General features: G+C 42.2%; 1 protein-coding gene across 1 annotated transcript; it reads left to right on the top strand.

The window, feature by feature from the left end:
* The first annotated feature begins 6,913 nt into the window (after nt 1–6,913).
* LOC134870442 (urotensin-2 receptor) lies at nt 6,914–11,744 on the top strand. The gene is given in 4 exon segments (XM_063892606.1): nt 6,914–7,394; nt 8,825–9,163; nt 9,166–9,539; nt 11,292–11,744. Coding segments are annotated over 3 exon segments (1,089 nt in total). The 5' UTR covers nt 6,914–7,394; nt 8,825–8,826; the 3' UTR covers nt 11,670–11,744.
* The last annotated feature ends 818 nt before the right edge of the window (nt 11,745–12,562 follow it).

Here is a 12,562-nt window from a genome sequence, read left to right as displayed (position 1 = left end):
CGACTAATAAAATCAGTATTATTTCATCCAACGTGTAACATTAGCTCTACTTCTCCTGCAAAGCAATGTTTACTTTGCATAAGAGAAGACAGAGTTGTGTCTCTTAATTGTTGCATCGTCAACAACTCAATAGCTACCAAGAAACACAATCTGCTTACACGCAAACTGTCAAACAGTACGGCGTAGGATCTACTTTTTCGGGGCTTTTTGTTGTGGGGTTAATCTACAACATCTGCTTCTGAGTATTTGTCCAGTACGTTTAACTTAGTAGAACTGGTTAGAAAGGTACCCCACCTTCTACTGGACGTTTGGAAGTGAAGTGATTGTGATTATTATTATTTGATTTTGCATATTGCATGTAATTGCTCGCTTTCGCCGTTTTCGTGCGAGTGGAGAAAGAGAAGAAGAACGTCTCTCTCTACAGGGACGGAGTTTATTCACTTATAGTCATCTCCACACAGAAGAAAGAGTCTTCATGGTAAATGTATGATCAGCGCAGGCAATTCTGCTTCCACGTAAAAAGCACAATTTGACGCAGTGCTTTATAATCCTTTGTGTCTCCGTGCATGCCAAGACTCTTTTCCAGCAACCGTTTAGCTTTTCCATCCTGCAGCCAACATGCTGTAAAGTCTGAATAATTACACTGAGGCTGATCAACACATGGTTGGTGTGTGTCCTCGTGGAGTGGATAAACATGTTGACGTGCAAAAACAACAATATGACACATTAGATAAGCTGCCTGTCATTTCAAAATGTCTGATTTAGCAAGTTAAAGTGACAGTCTTGGAAGCTGCTTATTGGAAATAGTGTCCATGTATGTCTGGATAGCATTCAGCACGGGATTTGGTGTTGATTTCTAACTAAATGTATTTGTTTTTATGGACTTCATGATCGAGAATCCAAATTTGATGTTTTTGCTGGCATTTAGCAGGAGAAGTGTTTTATGTATACGAGTTGCTAAATATCCGTTCTGTATACAAGTGTTAGAGATATACGGTATTAAGTATAGGTCAACAACGCCGTCAGAAAACCAATTCCACCCTGGGATTATTAAAGTGCCTCTACATTTCTTTTACAGCAGGACTTTTTCATTATGGTTTCTTGATATCGTCACTGATCTAAAGCCCTGCAAGGAAGGAATCTGTTCTAGTTGTACTTTCTTTTATTTCCAGGACGTAGTTTTCATAAAGTGCACTGATTCTGAACTCCTGTTTTATCTGTAGTCCCTGTAATCCATCATCTCCTCCATCTCTCTGCTACGTCATGCTTTGATGCACGGAACAATGGAGAGCAGACAGCAGTCACAGAGGATGCATTATGCATACACTGCGCTATGACACATCTAATGGCATTCAGAGCCACACACACCTGTCATTACACACACACACCTGTCATTACACACACACACACACACACACACACACACACACACACACACACACACACACACACACACACACACACACACACACACACACACACACACACACACACACACACACACACACACACACACACACACACACACACACACACACACACACATACACACACAGACTCACACTCTATTCTTGAATGTTGTGATGAGTGTCTCTGAAGATGTCTTTACTGAACGCGTTGCTCTTCAACACGAGCTTAAAGCTAATATGATGAAGGGTGTGATGTTAAGAGGATCAGGAAGCAGCTGCCCGCCAGCGACTGACATTAGAGAGGATACACACACTGAAGTTAACTGCGTTCTTTAACATCGTGAAGAAGAAGAAGAAGAAGAAGAAGAAGAAGAAGAAGAAAAGAAGAGGAAGAGGAAGAAGAAGAAGAAGTAGCGTAAAGTTGTGCTTCAGTCCACACACGCAGCAGAGCTTCAGTTTGATCATTATCTGCATTTTCACTTTCTGTTTTTCTTGCTTCTGATTATTTCCTACATTCCTCCAGCTGTGTGTGTGTGTGTGTGTGTGTGTGTGTGTGTGTGTGTGTGTGTGTGTGTGTGTGTGTGTGTGTGTGTGTGTGTGTGTGTGTGTGTGTGTGTGTGTGTGTGTGTGTGTGTGTGTGTGTGTGTGTGTGGTTAATGAGCTGTCGATGGGTGTGATCCCTTGAATCCCTGATATGATGGTTGCAGAGCTGTGTGACGGGCGGTGTGTGTTCAGTGTGTTTCTGCCTCTAATCGCCGCTCATCACCGCTCCCTTAATCCCTTAACAGATAGCCTGGAATTTTACGAGCGCAACCTTTAAACACACACACACACATACACACACACACACACACACAGACAAAGCATGCAGAACCAAGGTGACCCACACACACACACACACACACACACACACACACACACACACACACACACACACACACACACACACACACACACACACACACACACACACACACACACACACACACACACACACACACTTCCCTGCAGAGCGGGACTTGCCTGCTTCCAGACAGACATGTTTACATCTCTCTCGTCTCTGATAGGAAGTCTTTGACATTTAATTCTGTCATAAAACCAATCGCATGTCGTCAGGGAGATTTGTTTCTCCGTGCGTGCCAAGTGTGTTCTCCTCCAGCGGCCGTGTAGCATCTCAATCCTGCAGCCGTAAGTCGTACAGCTTCATGGAGATGCTGTTCCCTAATGAATAATGACATGGAGGCTGCAAACATGTCGGCTTCAGCAAAGACAAACTAAGTGGAGTTTAAGAAGTGAGTTTAAGATGTGAGTTTAAGAAGTGAGTTTAAGAAGTGAGTTTAAGATGTGAGTTTAAGAAGTGAGTTTAAGAAGTGAGTTTAAGATGTGAGTTTAAGAAGTGAGTTTAAGAAGTGAGTTTAAGAAGTGAGTTTAAGAAGTGAGTTTAAGAAGTGAGTTTAAGAAGTGAGTTTAAGAAGTGAGTTTAAGAAGTGAGTTTAAGAAGTGAGTTTAAGAAGTGAGTTTAAGAAGTGAGTTTAAGAAGTGAGTTTAAGATGTGAGTTTAAGAAGTGAGTTTAAGAAGTGAGTTTAAGAAGTGAGTTTAAGAAGTGAGTTTAAGAAGTGAGTTTAAGAAGTGAGTTTAAGATGTGAGTTTAAGAAGTGAGTTTAAGAAGTGAGTTTAAGAAGTGAGTTTAAGAAGTGAGTTTAAGAAGTGAGTTTAAGATGTGAGTTTAAGAAGTGAGTTTAAGAAGTGAGTTTAAGAAGTGAGTTTAAGAAGTGAGTTTAAGAAGTGAGTTTAAGAAGTGAGTTTAAGAAGTGAGTTTAAGAAGTGAGTTTAAGATGTGAGTTTAAGATGTGAGTTTAAGAAGTGAGTTTAAGAAGTGAGTTTAAGAAGTGAGTTTAAGAAGTGAGTTTAAGAAGTGAGTTTAAGATGTGAGTTTAAGAAGTGAGTTTAAGAAGTGAGTTTAAGATGTGAGTTTAAGAAGTGAGTTTAAGAAGTGAGTTTAAGATGTGAGTTTAAGAAGTGAGTTTAAGAAGTGAGTTTAAGAAGTGAGTTTAAGATGTGAGTTTAAGAAGTGAGTTTAAGAAGTGAGTTTAAGAAGTGAGTTTAAGAAGTGAGTTTAAGAAGTGAGTTTAAGATGTGAGTTTAAGAAGTGAGTTTAAGAAGTGAGTTTAAGAAGTGAGTTTAAGAAGTGAGTTTAAGATGTGAGTTTAAGAAGTGAGTTTAAGAAGTGAGTTTAAGATGTGAGTTTAAGAAGTGAGTTTAAGAAGTGAGTTTAAGAAGTGAGTTTAAGATGTGAGTTTAAGAAGTGAGTTTAAGAAGTGAGTTTAAGAAGTGAGTTTAAGAAGTGAGTTAAGAAGTGAGTTTAAGATGTGAGTTTAAGAAGTGAGTTTAAGAAGTGAGTTAAGAAGTGAGTTTAAGAAGTGAGTTTAAGATGTGAGTTTAAGAAGTGAGTTTAAGAAGTGAGTTTAAGAAGTGAGTTTAAGAAGTGAGTTTAAGAAGTGAGTTTAAGAAGTGAGTTTAAGGAGTCGATTTTCACCCAGGATAATTGAGATTGAGCTGCAAAAGTTGTCCCCTTATATCACTCGTTTTCCTCCTTCTCAAATATCTTTCAACCTAAAGTGAATGTGGACGATGATTTAAAACAAAAACTGATAAGCTTAGGTGCTACCTGGCTCTGTCCTGAAAAATCTCAATCTTAGTTTGAAAAAGGGCAGACTTAAAGTCTCTAATGCGAGTTTGATTATTTAAATCATTTGGCTTTCCATGGAGGTTTGTTTGGATATCATTTTGTGACATCATCTGTGACAGACAGCTGAGTGTGTGTGTCTGAGTGCAGTCCTTTAATGACGGGGGATTCAGATTTAAGTGGGTTTATTGCTGAAGTAAATCAGATATTCATGGTGTTTTAAAACCTGTCATCCATTGATGGACAGTTGTTATTTTTTAGGAAAATATGAGGATAATATGCAAAATTATTTGGAATGAATATACACACATTAGAGTCTACGTTTCAGTTGCTTTCACTAAAGTTCCATAAAAATACAAATAGTTTGTTTAAAAAAGGACCCGTCGCTTCACAGTTCTGTGTCCGGACTCCTGGTTTAAAGTGCATGTTATTTAAATGCAAGCTGGTGGAAATCCACCCTGTAAGGCTTTGTAAAAACTGATCATAAATCAGTCCTCTCCTGACTTCAAATGAACCCTAAATGCTCTCCAATGTCAGTGTCTGTGAGGAGGAGCACGATACATGAAAACACCAATTTACCTTCACAAAGCTGAAAGCAGAAACTCAAGGCCCAACACATGCTTCAGATCGCCCCCCCACCCTCCTCCCCTAATCTGTAGGCAACACTGACCCTGACATGATGGGAGTAATGGAAACAGGATGTAAATAAACGGCCGTTTGTTTCTATTTGTTGATTCATCCCGCTGCAGGTCGCTGTCAGCAGGCTGTTCTGCTGTCAGAGTCTCGCGGCGCGGCATATCTGTTTGTAGCTACGCCCCCGCTGCATGGAAATAGATGGCACAGAGGTTAGAGAGAGAGAGTTAGAGAGAGAGAGAGAGAGAGAGAGAGAGAGAGAGAGAGAGAGAGAGAGAGAGAGAGAGAGGGAGAGAGAGAGAGAGAGAGAGGTTTCTCTTTTTATTTATGTAGTATATATTATCAGTTACATCCTGCAGGCTAATATAATTCTAATTCAAATAACTTTATTGGCAGGACCATCTCTACTTTAAAGAGTCCTCTCCTGCTGATGTTCAGGTGTATATCAGTATGTAGCGTCTCTACTTTAAAGAGTCCTCTCCTGCTGATGTTCAGGTGTATATCAGTATGTAGTGTCTCTACTTTAAAGAGTCCTCTCCTGCTGATGTTCAGGTGTATATCAGTATGTAGAGTCTCTACTTTAAAGAGTCCTCTCCTGCTGATGTTCAGGTGTATATCAGTATGTAGTGTCTCTACTTTAAAGAGTCCTCTCCTGCTGATGTTCAGGTGTATATCAGTATGTAGTGTCTCTACTTTAAAGAGTCCTCTCCTGCTGATGTTCAGGTGTATATCAGTATGTAGAGTCTACTTTAAAGAGTCCTCTCCTGCTGATGTTCAGGTGTATATCAGTATGTAGTGTCTCTACTTTAAAGAGTCCTCTCCTGCTGATGTTCAGGTGTATATCAGTATGTAGAGTCTCTACTTTAAAGAGTCCTCTCCTGCTGATGTTCAGGTGTATATCAGTATGTAGTGTCTCTACTTTAAAGAGTCCTCTCCTGCTGATGTTCAGGTGTATATCAGTATGTAGCGTCTCTACTTTAAAGAGTCCTCTCCTGCTGATGTTCAGGTGTATATCAGTATGTAGTGTCTCTACTTTAAAGAGTCCTCTCCTGCTGATGTTCAGGTGTATATCAGTATGTAGAGTCTCTACTTTAAAGAGTCCTCTCCTGCTGATGTTCAGGTGTATATCAGTATGTAGAGTCTCTACTTTAAAGAGTCCTCTCCTGCTGATGTTCAGGTGTATATCAGTATGTAGTGTCTCTACTTTAAAGAGTCCTCTCCTGCTGATGTTCAGGTGTATATCAGTATGTAGAGTCTCTACTTTAAAGAGTCCTCTCCTGCTGATGTTCAGGTGTATATCAGTATGTAGCGTCTCTACTTTAAAGAGTCCTCTCCTGCTGATGTTCAGGTGTATATCAGTATGTAGCGTCTCAACTTTAAAGAGTCCTCTCCTGCTGATGTTCAGGTGTATATCAGTATGTAGCGTCTCTACTTTAAAGAGTCCTCTCCTGCTGATGTTCAGGTGTATATCAGTATGTAGCGTCTCTACTTTAAAGAGTCCTCTCCTGCTGATGTTCAGGTGTATATCAGTATGTAGCGTCTCTACTTTAAAGAGTCCTCTCCTGCTGATGTTCAGGTGTATATCAGTATGTAGCGTCTCTACTTTAAAGAGTCCTCTCCTGCTGATGTTCAGGTGTATATCAGTATGTAGTGTCTGTACTTTAAAGAGTCCTCTCCTGCTGATGTTCAGGTGTATATCAGTATGTAGTGTCTCTACTTTAAAGAGTCCTCTCCTGCTGATGTTCAGGTGTATATCAGTGTGTAGTGTCTCTACTTTAAAGAGTCCTCTCCTGCTGATATTACGTATGAATAGATACATGGTTTAGTTGACTGTATGTGTGGATGTGTCTTCATTCAAATCTCCAAACAAAACTCACCTTTTCATGTTGTTTTTATACATTTGAACATGTAAGGTGTCTTTGAGTAGCGTGAAAGCGCTCTATAAACATCACGTGTTATTAATGAAAGTGCTAATAAAGCTTGGTAATTTCACAGAGAGAAAGCAGAATACATATCCTGCATACCTCTCTGCTGCACGTTCCCTCTCGTCTATACCTCCCACTTTGAGCTTTTGCCTCACTATCTGCACACTCCTCTCTCTCTCTCTCTCCCTCTCTCTCTCCCTCGCTCTCTACCTCTGGCACTCTCCCTCCCTTTCTCTCAGTCAAAGGGGGGATTCTCCGTAACCAGCTGTAGCTAAATGTGATCCTCACTGCTCATCACATCCTTCATGTTCTCCTGTTTATCTTTGGGTCTTTTTTATTTGATTTCTCGGCTGCCGGTGTCACAGCTTGGACGCCTCATGGTGAGGAGAAATGGAAAACAACTTTCACCCTGCACCTTTACTTTGAATCTAAACACTCTGGATTGTTTTTGTGCAACAATGGAGGGATTCTTCTTGTAGTTGGATGACTCATTAAGGTTCTCCCCCCCACTACCACCACCCTGGAGATTGCTGGATATAGATTTCTATTTTTCCCCCCCCGTTCCACCTGTGTGTGCCACCTCTCAGATACTCTGCAGAAAATCTGTCGGTGACTTTTATGGAGTGTGAAATTTCTGCAGCAAGTGCGAAGTTTGGAGCAGCCGAGTGAGAAGACAAAGCATGGCCGATGGACGAGCCACCGAGAGCTGCTGAACGCTTCTGTCCCGGGAGGACGTCCAGGTAAGACTCTGGAGATCATAATCCATACGCACGTGTCATTTTCCTTTACGAGGAATTAACATGCATGCACTAATTGGGTCCATTAGTGAGACCCCCTCCGGACAGAACAGGCTGAAAAAGTCCCAAATGAATTCTGTTCTTCTCGGGACGAAACTGGACAAAGCTAGACTTCTCTGATTGATAAAAAGTTCCCTGTGTCCCCTAAAGAGTGGCATAAAGTCTGATATATTTAGCTTTTTCTTTTCAATACACACAGGGGGAGTTATTCCTACAAGTGTGCATCATTTTGCATGCATATTCTCGCCTTCAAACCTCTGAGACTGTGGTGGCAGGTATAACATCAACAGATAAATAGAGCTTTTAATCCTTCAGAGAGTCTTTCGCCACCAAGCAACCAAAACGCAACCTTTTCCAAACCTATTTCTGAACGTGGCACGCATGTTCACAACTACGTCAGACAGCCGGCGCCTAAAAACCAGTGTAACCTTTCAGGAACATTCAAAATATTTATATAACTCTAGATCAATATTTCATTGAATGCGCTTGGAGCTATTTTGGGAGCAGCTTTCTATGCCATGAGTAAAATGAGGGATTTGGTTTTCCTCTGAATGAGAGGCGGTCATGGTGCATCTCACATCTCTACCTCTGCAAGCAGTCCGATCTGCCAACAACTAGTGTGCAGAAAAGACGCTTTGCATTGGAAGCAAGCTCATTAAATCTGCCCCTATTGTCTCTGTCTGTTACAAAGGGAGATTATGGAGAATAAAGCAGGCCGGTATAGCTTCTCTGTAACTGTAATGGACCTCGTTTATGTAAGTCCAATCCAATTTAACGAGAAGTCCAAGCATCAGTCAAAGTTGGAAGTAATGGGAAACGATACGATGCTGCTTTATCGGGTCTGAAGCAGCTCCATTTGCAACTTCAACAAAGACAAATTAAACGAAACACAAGGGAACATAGACAAAAACATCACGATCACTGAAGAGAAACATGCTCAAGACCCTCTAACGTTCATTAGGTCTGGGATTCAGCTCTATATTTAGGGATTGACTGGTGCACAAAGGAGTGCTTCAGTCTTAAATCATCCTGGGACTCTGGATCTCAGATTAGATGAGATCATATTCATTGATCGAGATATAGAAGGGGTCAGAGAGGAAGTCAATATGTTGGTATGATAAGGTTGACCTGCAATCGTTGAGCTGATTTTAGAGGAGCAGTTTGGACTTTAAAGCGTCAGACACTCTCAATCCCAGATGTAAAAAACAGTAGAAGAAAAGTAGGAGAAAAACCCTCTTTGTTTTGTCTTTTTACAGATATATTTTATGTGGTCTTTCCCTGACAGCAAGTCTATCATTACGCCCAATGGTTGATAACCACATTTCTGTAAGTCACCTCCCTCACCCTTTATACTTCTGATCCCTTTGGTCCAGATATGACCACAGTGTCCATGGAGCCTGTGGGAGTCTTCTCGGAGAGGGGCACCAACGCCACCGACTCACCCCTGAACGTGCATGAGGACTCGGCCGCCACCTTCACCATCGGCACCATCCTCTCCATCATGTGCTTCATGGGAGTGACCGGGAACATCTACACCCTGGTGGTCATGTGCCACTCCATGAGGACTGCAGCCTCCATGTACATCTACATCATCAACCTGGCTCTGGCGGACCTGCTGTACCTCCTTACCATTCCCTTTGTGGTGTGCACGCACTTCCTGAAAGGCTGGTACTTCGGGGACGCCGGGTGCCGGATTCTCATCAGCATGGACTTCTGACCATGCATGCTAGCATCTTCACGCTCACCATCATGAGCACGGAGCGCTACTTCGCCGTTCTCAAGCCGTTGGACACGGTCAAGCGGTCTAAGAGTTACCGGAAAGCCATCGCCTTGCTGGTGTGGTTAGCGTCTCTCATCCTGACCCTGCCGATGATCGTGAGCATCCAGATGATGACGGTGGGCAACAAGGCGATGTGTCAGCCCACGTTGTCTCCGCTCTCCTACAAGGTTTACATCTCCTTCCTGTTTTGCACTAGCATCGTGGCGCCCGGGCTGATCATTGGCTATCTCTACATCCAGCTGGCACGCACCTATTGGGTTTCCCAGACGGAGACGTTCAAACAAACCAAGAAGCTGCCCAATCAAAAGGTCAGTGCGTCAGGAGATGGTGTATTTCAATGGTTCTACTTCATAAATCTGGCTTTATTAGAGTGTTTATTGACTGAGCTTCTCATATTCAAAGATGATGCGGTGAATATATGAATGTACTTGCTTGTGAGTACCCTGCCTCTAACCCTAACCGTAATCCCTCCGAATCAATACGATTTTGTGGGTTTTCAGCACTTAAACTAATGAATTAGAGTGAGGAAAAGCTCAAGTTTGGGCAGTAGCATAAGAGAACCCTACTCCAAAATTAACACTAATTCCTCAAAGTCAATATGTTTTTCCTCAAACCTGATTCTGATTTAAGATTTTGGGGGTTTTTGACGCTAAAACCCACTGATTAGAGTCTAGTAAAGCCAAAGTTTGGGCAGGAGGAAGGAAACAAAGAGGGACATCTTCCACTCAAACCTCCTCCTTTGTGGAAAGAGGACCATTCATGCAATCAACTCTTAGTTTTCCATTTATTTTTGGAAGTGCAGAATCCCCCTATTCCCAGTCCCTCATGTGTTTCCCAGTGGATGGATGCACACAGCTTCTTCTGCAGGATGTTCCAGGATCTGGTGTGTGATTGTCTATCTGCTTTTGTGTTCTACCTCCATAAATACATCAATAAATCAATCGATCAGCTGGAGCCCGATGAATAGGCATGAAGTTGGACAAAGGCGGGAAGAAATCACACTCCCAATGGCCGTAGATGAAGTCGTATTGGAGAGCCATTATTTCTCACAGCGTTTCTTTTCTATGACCTTCTGAATCACTCGGTCATGATGAGAGATGATTGTTATTTCAGAGTTTATGACTTCAGCAGCATCTCCACTTAAAGCATCCTGTTATTATTCCTCCCTCTGCTGCTGCTGGTTTTCCTATTTTCCATTCCTCTCTTCCTCCCTCCCTCACGCTGAGGCAAAAACCATTTCCAATTTGCTCCCTAGCAGGGCTTAAGACGGGTCCATTTTGTCTTATCAGCATGATTAACAAACGTGTCAAAAAGCTGCCATTCAGTTGTGTTAAAGGCTGTTTATGGGATGGACTTGTACCTTACAGCAAATGGAGAATGCAAACTGTCCAACTTTAAAGAAGTGCTGCTTCTTCCTACAGGAATAATTAATAGAGTCTGTCCCTGCCGGGGCTCCGTGAGGCTGTAAATCTCCTGCTGAGATCAGCCATCCTTTGCTTTCATAGTGCTGATGCCCATATGTTACTACTATAATAGCAGGGAGCAATATATGCTATATTTGAGCCTGAATGTGTCTAATGCGTTTGAATTCAGCATTTTCAAAAACAGGAAAGCTCTATAGAGATGGCAAAACCTTTTTAGGTTGGTGTAAGGCTGCACGATTTGGAGAAGAAACACACAAATTGCATTTATTCAGAGTGATGTTGCTGCTGCATTAGGATGGATGGATCCATTTCTGCATCATTATCCTCATTATCATTGACAGATATATTAAGAGGATCATTATGTGATGTTTTAAGAGGATCTGTACCACAGGAATAGGATTTATTAAGTCTCTAGTATGCAGATATATTCCTGCAGCTCCACAATTCTTCATTCACTTGGTGTTTTAACATGTGTTCAGCCTTTAATAATTAGTGTGCATGCCAGCGTTTGAATAATGCACTTGTGGTTGATGCAATTTCAGATTACTTTGCAGCTTTAGCTTGATGTCTCTGCAATAATTCTCTCTGTTACCTGAGTGGTTTTCATTAAAGGTTGTTCCCTTTGTGTCCCTGCAGGTGCTGTACCTGATCTTCACCATCGTGCTCCTCTTCTGGGCTTGCTTCCTGCCCTTCTGGATCTGGCAGCTGCTGGGTCAGTTCCACCCGTCCCTGCCCCTGTCCACCAAAGCCAAGCGCAACATCAACTACCTGACCACGTGTCTGACGTACTCCAACAGCTGCATCAACCCCTTCCTCTACACGCTGCTCACCAAGAACTACAAGGAGTACCTGAGGAAGCACAAGCGCTCCTGGTCGGCCGGCAGCTACTTCAACCGGAGGAGTCGCTTCCAGCGTTCGCCGCGCAGGTCACCGTCGTCCAGCAGCCAGCAGTGCACCGAGAGCTTCATGCTCACACACACTGCCTCCCTGCGAGCACACAACAGCAGTTTGTAAGGTAGGGGAAGGTTTTTCTGACTGATATTGACAAAAGCAACAGCATGACAACCACATTTCCTCAAACGACAGACATACAAGGTGTCTGTGGGTCAGGGAGTGTTCGTCCACCAATCAGAAGATCAGCGGTTCCAACAACTGTTTTGTTAGCTCAAAGGTGTCAACATTTCCATGTGTTGTAAGCTTCTCCTGATTAGCATAAGCAATTGTGTGGTATCATAATATCCTACAAGTGCTTTCATATTCATGTTTGCTGTTTTGAGTGCATAAGTGCAACGCAAATATGGCAAAATGCACCACCCCTGAGTTCCTGGTGAGCTCTCATGACGGTCAATAAGTTGACTTTGTAACGCTGGATACTTCTCACACTCAACAAACACTACGTAAGCGAAGGAATGCTAGCAGCCGTAATTGCAGTAGCTTTGGTAAACCCATCAATAATTACATAACGGTCATTTTACAACACGTGTTGGGGTTCATTTTACAGCCTTTCATGATTTGTTACCGCAAACAATCATCATTTTTGGGATTATTATACAAAAACATGGATGGACACATGGGAAATAGGACTCCCCAATAAGCTATATGAAGCTTGACATATCTGAGGGAAGGTTTTGAACTGAGTCACCTTGTATTGCAGCCTGGTTGTAAATAGAAAAGTGCTTTAAGGGAAGCAAAGACTAGAGAAGTGCTTTATAAATTCAGACTATTTACAGTTAGCATCCTCTCTAAACACAGCTCAGTCCTGCAGCTATTTTCCCATCTCAGTTCCCTTATGTTTCCCAGTGGATGTTTCAGACTCGGAGGCTTTGTCTGAGTCTTCCATCAGATTACAGATGGCATAGATTCCTGAGCATCTTCATCTTCTGTTTAGGGTTTTGTACTTCCTGTTA

The sequence above is a fragment of the Eleginops maclovinus genome, chromosome 10 (genome assembly GCF_036324505.1).
Source record: "Eleginops maclovinus isolate JMC-PN-2008 ecotype Puerto Natales chromosome 10, JC_Emac_rtc_rv5, whole genome shotgun sequence".
NCBI classification, from domain to species: Eukaryota; Metazoa; Chordata; class Actinopteri; order Perciformes; family Eleginopidae; genus Eleginops; species Eleginops maclovinus.
Note: the sequence above shows the minus strand (reverse complement) of the source record. Positions and strands in the feature narration are given on the sequence as shown.